The 7,913-nt window shown below is 52.6% G+C and overlaps 1 protein-coding gene across 1 annotated transcript in view; it reads left to right on the forward strand.

Annotated features, from left to right (window-relative positions):
• The window catches only part of ITGA11 (integrin, alpha 11), a 131,976-nt gene extending 124,893 nt beyond the window's left edge, over positions 1-7,083 (forward strand). Inside the window, exons 27-30 of the mRNA XM_011940337.1 lie at positions 1,468-1,578; positions 1,721-1,816; positions 4,943-5,056; positions 5,704-7,083. Coding sequence (XP_011795727.1) covers positions 1,468-1,578; positions 1,721-1,816; positions 4,943-5,056; positions 5,704-5,775 — 393 coding nt within the window. The 3' untranslated portion in view covers positions 5,776-7,083. The remainder of the gene's footprint in view (positions 1-1,467; positions 1,579-1,720; positions 1,817-4,942; positions 5,057-5,703) is intronic.
• The last annotated feature ends 830 nt before the right edge of the window (positions 7,084-7,913 follow it).

The raw sequence follows: 7,913 nt of genomic DNA on the forward strand, positions 1-7,913 counted from the left end.
ATCTGGGTGCAACAGATTGGGCACCCGTCAAGTGGAAATTTTGCTCAACTTTAATTTTTCAGTCAGAATGATGTCAACTAAGCCAACTGAGATGTCTATAGTGTTGGCTAATGGTTCTGCTGTTAATTGTCAGGCTTCTTCATTGAGGGCCTGAACAAGATTATTTTTTTCCTCACAAATTGATATGAACGATCTGCTGCAAGCTCCATCTTCAGTGTCAGTGTCTTCTAACCCCTCCTTTTTATTTTTTTGAGACTGAGTCTTGCTCAGTCACCCAGCTGGAGTGCAATGGTGTGATCTCGGTTCACTGCAACCTCTGCCTCCCAGGTTCAAGTGATTCTCCTGCCTCAGCCTCCCAAGTAGTTGGGACTACAGGCACATGCTACCACACCTGGCTGTTTGTATTTTTTTTTTTTTTTTTTGAGATGGAATCTCACTCTGTCACCCGGGCTGGAGTGCAGTGGCCGGATCTCAGCTCACTGCAAGCTCCGCCTCCCGGGTTTATGCCATTCTCCTGCCTCAGCCTCCCAAGTAGCTGGGACTACAGGCGCCCGCCACCTCGCCTGGCTAGTTTTTTGTATTTTTTAGTAGAGACGGGGTTTCACCGGGTTAGCCAGGATGGTCTTGATCTCCTGACCTTGTGATCTGCCTGCTTCAGCCTCCCAAAGTGCTTGGATTGCAGGCATGAGCCACCACACCTGGCCCTCTAGTCCCTTCTTAAAACAAGTTATCCATTTGCAAACCGCTGATTTCTTTGTGATATCATCCCCATCAACTTTTTATAAAGCATCAATGATTTCACTGTTCTTCCACTCAAGTTTCGCCATAAATTTGATGTTTGTTTTTGCTTCAATTGTAGCAGAATTCATGTTGCTCTGATAGGGCTCTTCTCAAACTGATGTCTTGTCCTTCTTAGTGCCTCAAACTAGATCCTGTTCACATAGGTTACAACAAGTTGATACAAGTTTACTTTGGTGCAAAAAAAGGTTTTGGAATCCATGCACAGTTTTTCCGTAATACACATTTTCCATGAACTTTATGAAGACCCCTTTTGTCTGATTCAGGAAGTTCCCTGGGAGTTTTTATCATGAACAGAAGTTGAACTTCCTAAAATACTTTTTCTGCATCTGTTGCAGCGATCATAGAATTTTTATCTTAATGTGTTTATATGGTGATGGGAAACATTTATAGATTCCCTAATGTTGAACCAAAGTTCTGTCCCTGGAATATACCCAGGCCGGTCACAACGCACAGCTTCAAGTGGAGCATCAGATATACCGTCCTTCATTTGTCCTTCAGTCATCCCCTGGCAGGCGCAGTGCACACGTCCCCCACTCCCAAATGTCTCCTTGCCCCCTGTCCTCTGCGCCTGCCCCCAGGAGCAGAGCCCCAGTCATTCAAGCAGTGTTGCCGCCCCCTGCTCCCCTAGCCCAGCAGCTCAGCCCTGAGACCCATCTTCCCTTTCAGAATCACAGCAACTCTGATGTCGTCTCCATCAATTGCAATATACGGCTGGCCCCCAACCAGGAAATCAATTTCCATCTACTGGGGAACCTATGGTTGAGGTCCCTAAAAGCAGTAAGTAGAGCCCGTGGGCTGCGCTGGAAGGAAGAAGGGAAAGGGGGTGGCTGTTGGGATGTCTTCCACCTGGGGCTGCCTGGGGAGGGGACGGGAAGAAAAGCTTCCAGGCCAGCTTCTGACGAGCCCTCTGATTGCACAGCTCAAGTACAAATCCATGAAAATCATGGTCAACGCAGCCTTGCAGAGGCAGTTCCACAGCCCCTTCATCTTCCGTGAGGAGGATCCCAGCCGCCAGGTGAGCCCCTGGGAGCCCTCCAGAACTGGGCTTAGGCCAGACAGCTTGGGAAAGGGTTGGCCACACTCCTCTAGAGTTTTCCTACAACCCCTGGCTGCATGTCCCAGCAGCAGAGAATCAGGCAGACCTGAGGGCTGTTAGGGCGGCCGCTGAGGAGAGGGGAAAAAGCAAGACAAACGGGCCTCAGGGGCAACACTAGGGAAGGTCCAGAGGTCTAGTGTGAACTGAATTTGTGAAGACCAAAGGATGGGAGATGCCTCGGTATTGGCCTCTTTATTAGTTGTTTATTAGTTGGGTAAAAGCAGATTGTTACAGATCACGCTGGCTTCATTCGGGGTCCGGGAAAGGAGTGAGACTCTGTGTGAGACCCAACGAGAAGTGAAGTCTTAAAGAAAAGCCCATTCCTGGAAGAAGTAGCAAAGGAAGAAAAAAGAAAAGAAATACATTTGTAAAAGCAAGCAAGCAAGCAAAGCCCAGTCCTGTGGAAATAGACAGGGCAGCCGGGCGTGGGACGCTGCTGCCCTCCACTGGCCACACCCCAGAAATGCCAGCCTGGGCTCCAGGCGAGTGTTTCTGTTACAGAGGCGGAGTAAGCGCCCATCCCGACCCCAGGGAGATGCTGGAGAGTAAAGAGGCGGGGTCGGGAAGCATCCCTTATAAAACAATCCAACAAAAACCAATCACAACCAGGGCTGGGGGATGCCAGGCTGAGGGGTATCAGGATCCACCTAAGGAGCTGTTTTGTGTGTTCATTCATTTGGCATTTGTTGGGTGTCTCTCCTAAGACTCTTTTGGCCCCAAAACAGGAAACAGAGATAAATTAGGCAGGCAGGGAAACAGTGACAATAAACGGGTGAGTGAAGTCGAGGGGTGAGCACAGGCCCAGGGGGAGCGGTTCAGAGCGAGAGACGTCCCCAGAAAGCTTTCTGGAGACAGTTTGTTTGAACCGAATCTTGAAAGATGCTGGAATGTTCCCAGCATCCAAGAGAGGGAGGTGTGGTACAGGCACCCCCCCCCCACACACACATACCCTGCACGTACAGAGGTTGAGAGAGAGAGAGAGAGAATCCTTCTCACATTGATGCTTGTCTTTTAGGTGACTTTTCCTTCTTCCACCCCCACTCAACCCCCAAAAAATTCCTCTTATACTCTGTGGATGCCTCACTTCTCTTTTAGAAATCCAGCAACCCCGAAATTAAGCCCCTGTATGCTGGGCTCTGTGCTAGGTGCCAGCGCTGGGGAGGCAGAGCCAGGTACTCGCCTCGAGGGACAGAAAGAGCACACATAAGGGCCCTGCCATTTGCTGGCCCCCAGCTGTGTGCCGAACACGGTGACAGGCCTCACAACACTGTGAGGCACTGTCCCCACCCCCATCTCTCAGGTATGCACACCGAGGCATGTCAGATGAGGCAGGAGGGACGGTGACTCGCCTCAAGGTGAACAGCGAGTCAGTGGCCAAAGCAGGGCCCTGTCTGCTGTCGCGGGTGATCCGTTCACTCCACATGTTAGCTGAGCTCCTGCTGCATTCCCAGCACAGTTCCAGGTTCTGAGGATAGAGCAGGGACAAAACAACACCCCCGCTCTCCTACAGCTGACATTCTAGGCGGGCAATAAACATAAATATAAACATTATCAACTGGTGATAAGGGCCACCCAGAAAAAGGCACACATCTAAGGGCGGAGTGCCAGGGGGTGCTGTTTTATACAGGGGAGGCGGGAAAAGCCTTTCCAATAAAGTGACATCAGACAGAGACCATGAGGAAGACAGAAATGTCTTGCAGCTGTGTGAGGAAAACCCTTGCAGGAGAGGGGACAGCAGTGCCTGCAGCAGGCACGTCATGGCATGCACGTTGGAGGCCAGGTGGCCGGAGTCTAGAGTAGAGCGAGAGGGAGCAGGAGGTGCCTGCAAGACAGGTGGGACCAGAGAGGGGAGGGCCTTGCAGGGCAGGGCCAGGACTGCACTTTTTACTCTGAGCGAGCTTGAGCAGAGCAGAGCATGGGCCTGCCTTGCTGTTTAGAAGGATCCCTCTAGCTGCTGTGCTGAGAACAGACTGCAGAGGGGAGAGAGTCGGGCAGCGTTGTAGTCTCCAGAGGTGATATGAGGGTGCTCAGGTCCAGGAGGTGGCAGGAGTGGCCACATTCCAGGTGTTTCCAAGATAGAGTGGACAGACTTTGTTGCTGGGCTCCGTGCGGCTGTGAGAGTTAGGGTCAGCGATGGATGTGTGACTTCTGGCCTGAGCAGTGTGGAGGGATAGTGCTGCCATTTGCTTAGGTGAGAAAGAACTGGAAGGAGCAGGCTTGAGGGGCTGGGGTGTTAAGAGCTTGGTTAGGGGCCTGGTACAGTTGCCAGGCAGGCCAGGAGACGGTCGGTATGAGCCTGGAGTTCAGTGGAGAATCCAGGCGGAAGACAGAAATGTGAGCGCAGTCAGCGTGTAGACGGCGATAACCACAGGACCGAGGGAGCTGGCCTGGACTTGCTTTCTGACCTTCCCAGCCCTGGCCACTTTTGCCTTTGGGACGCCTTTCTCCACAGGAATAAAATATTTAAAATTATGGTTTATAACTGTGTTGGCACAAAGACAAAAAAATGTTATCCAAGCTGGATTCTATTCCATGTTTTCTTCTAATTTTAAAAGAAATGTAAACATTTTCATGGGCTCCTAAAAGTCTTACGGGCCTTGACACCATGCCTACCGTGACTCCTGGGAAAGTCAGCCCTGAGTTCACCCAGGAAGTGACTCTAGGAAAAGGAGAGGTGCAAGGACTGAACCGTGGGACACACTGACCTTTAGAAGTGTGAGAGGCGATGCAGAGGCAGCAAAGGGAGAAGGAGTAGCCCATGTGGTGGGAGGAGGATCCAGGGAGTGGCGGGGCCTGAGGCCAAAGGCAGCAAGTGTTTTAAGGAGGCAGGATCACCTGGGCCACTGAACCCAGTGTCGGCTGTTCAGGTGCTGGTCGTCCTGAGGCCTCAGCTGGCCTGTCCACCCATCCTTCTGGCATCCCCCTGAGGAAGAGGATGCAGCTCCCCCACCAGGTGCCAGCTGTCTCCACCCTCCTGCCCCTCCCAGGCTGCCACCCCAGCCCCAGAACAGTAACGCTGTTGGCCTGGCCCCCCTCCCTTTGCAGATCGTGTTTGAGATCTCCAAGCAAGAGGACTGGCAGGTCCCCATCTGGATCATTGTGGGCAGCACCCTGGGGGGCCTCCTGCTGCTGGCCCTGCTGGTCCTGGCACTGTGGAAGGTGAGGTCCCCTGCAGGGGAGGGAAGGAGCAGCATCCTGGCTGGTGGGCTCAGGCTCCAGTCCCTGGAGCTTCGTGGCCACTGCCATGTTCTCCTCTCCAAGGGAGCTGGCACCCCACCCCATCACCACAGCAGACACATTGGTTAGGGCCAATAGAGGGCACTCAGACTATGGCTCTGACCTATCTGTGGATGCTTTTGAGAACCTGATGAGAACTAAGGTTCCTATTATTAGAGAAAGAAAAAAAAAAAAGCAAATACAAACAACTGCACACAATTTCTCCAACAATGTCAAGCTGTTAACAAACCTCCCAAAGTCCATCTCTGTCTCTGAAGCTCTGGTTACAAACCCCGGGTCCCAGCCTCCTCCTGCTACAGATGAAGGAGGACCAGAGAGGGATGTTGGCTGGGGCTGGTCCCACAGCAAGGTGGTAGGAGCCAGCATGACTTCTTGCATGCCACCTATGGTCTCATCCACTGGGTTCCAGTCCACAGAGGCAGTTCTGGAGGAGGGGGTGCTCAGAAGGAGCTGGGGTACTCAAGGAAGCCCTGAGGGAGGAATCTCGAGGAAGGGTAGTGGAGGGAAAGCAGGGGTAAGCCTTGTCCATCCTGTCCTCCTCTGAGACGTCTCCCTTTGCTTCCTCACAGCTCGGCTTCTTTAAAAGTGCCAGGCGCAAGAGGGAGCCTGGTCTGGACCCCACCCCCAAAGTGCTGGAATGAGGCTCCAGAGGAGACTTTGAGTTGATGGGGGCCAGGACACCTGTCCAGGCAGTGTTCAGACCCAGGCCTGTGGCCCCACCGAGCTGGAGCGGAGAGGAAGCCAGCTGGCTTTGCACTTGACCTCATCTCCTGAGCAACGGCGCCTGCTCCCTCCAGAATGGAACTCAAGCTGGTTTTAAGTGGAACTGCCCTACTGGGAGGCTGGGACACCTTCAGCACAGACCCCTAGGGATTTAAAGGGACACCCCCACACACCCAGGCCCACTCCAAGGCCTCCCTCAGGCTCTCTGGAGGGCATTTGCTGCCCCAGCTACTAAGGTGCTAGGAATTCGTAATTATCCCCATCCTTCAAAGAAACCCAGGGAGGAAGACTGTAAATACGAACCCAATCTGCACACTCCAGGCCTCTAGTTCCAGAAGGACCCAAGACAGAACAGATCTGAAGTCTGCCCTTTTCTCTCACCCTTCCCACCCCTCCATTGGCTCCCAAGTCATACCCACTCCCTTCCCCATAGATAGGCCCCTGGGGCTCCCAAAGAATGAGTCCAAGCCCAAGGGCTTGATGGTGACAGCTGCGAGCCAGGGATGAAGAAAGACTGAGATGCGGAGACTGATGGTCAGGCAAGTGGGACCAGGATACTGGACGCTGCCCTGAGATGAGAGGCAGCCGGGCTCTGCACCCACGTGCATTCACGTTGACCGCAACTCACACATTCCCCCACCAATTGTGGCCCCTTGCTCTCAGCTGCCAACCCTCCCAGGCCACTTTTGTTCCCAGGTACCTCATGGGAAGCATGTGGATGACACGATCCCTGGGGCTGTGCATTCCCACATGTCTTCTTGCTGCAGGCTGCCCCTAGACATGGACGCACTGGCCCAGCTGCAGCTGGGCAGCAGGTGTAGGGGTGGGAGCCTCCCCTCCCTGTATCAGCCCCTCCCTACACACACACACTGCCTCCCATCCTTCCCTTATGCCAACCAGTGCACAGGGAAGGGCTTGGCCAGCGCTGTTGAGGGGTGCCCTCTGGAATGCACTGAATAAAGCGCGTGCAAGGACTCCCGGAGCCTGTGCAGCCTCGGTGGCAAATATCTCATCCGCCGGCCCCCAGGACAAGTGGTATGACCAGTGATAATGCCCCAAGGACAAGGGGCATGCCTGGTGCCCAGCGGAGTAATTTATGCCTTAACCTTGTTTTGAGGTAGAAATGAAAGGGGGACACATCAAAGGCATCTGTCCCCCTGTGCACAGTACGACCTTTACTGTCGTAAATATTTTTGAAAAATTAAAAATACAGTGTTTAAAAACAACCAAGCACTGACATCCCATTCTGTGGGCAGAACCCATCACAGTGAGCCACACTCCCCTTTGAAGGAGAGGCAGTGGCTGAGGGGGTTTCTTGCTTCCTCCCCCCTACGTTTCGGAAGGGACTCATCCGCCATTTGCTGCCCACAACATGCCCTCCAAGTGGCTGCCTGGCTTCTGTGTGGCGTCTCTAGGGGCGGAGTGCTCTCTCTCCCAAGATCGCCCTTCCATCTATGGCCAGTGTGGACGGTTAGGACCCAAATGTTTCACTGTAGCTTCTGCCCTTGGTTCCAGCTCTTCCCTCTCGCGCCTCCCAGACTTCTCCAGGCCAGTTTCATTGTTAACCCTCTTACACTCTGACTTCAACCAAGGCGTCTCCATTCTGTTCTTGTGCCATTCATGTCTTGGAATCCCAATAAGTAGAACCGTGGAAATAATTTGATCTTGTTTTTGCATAAATGAGGACACTGAGAACCACAGAGAGCCCTAGGCTCCCACAGCAAAACCAAAACTAAAGCCAGGACTGCTATCTCCCAAGCCAGATTCTGTCATTCGAGCGCAGCCTCAGACGGGCTTGATGTGCAGCAAAAGGTGAAAATGGTGAAACTAAAATTTGAGTATCAAAACCCATTGCCTTCTAATAGAATCAGAAGGAAATGTTGCTAAATCATATTCCATTTCAGTCATCACTCTTATGAATGGGGTAACCTGGCTAAATAAGAACTAATGAACCCCCACTCAGAAGTGCATTGTTTGATTTAGCACCAAGTCTTCCATCAAATATCATCAGATCTGAGAGAATACTCTTATGGAAAACCTGATTTTTAGAGGTTGG

This window comes from Colobus angolensis, unplaced genomic scaffold (genome assembly GCF_000951035.1).
Source record: "Colobus angolensis palliatus isolate OR3802 unplaced genomic scaffold, Cang.pa_1.0 Scaffold19, whole genome shotgun sequence".
Lineage (NCBI taxonomy): Eukaryota > Metazoa > Chordata > Mammalia > Primates > Cercopithecidae > Colobus > Colobus angolensis.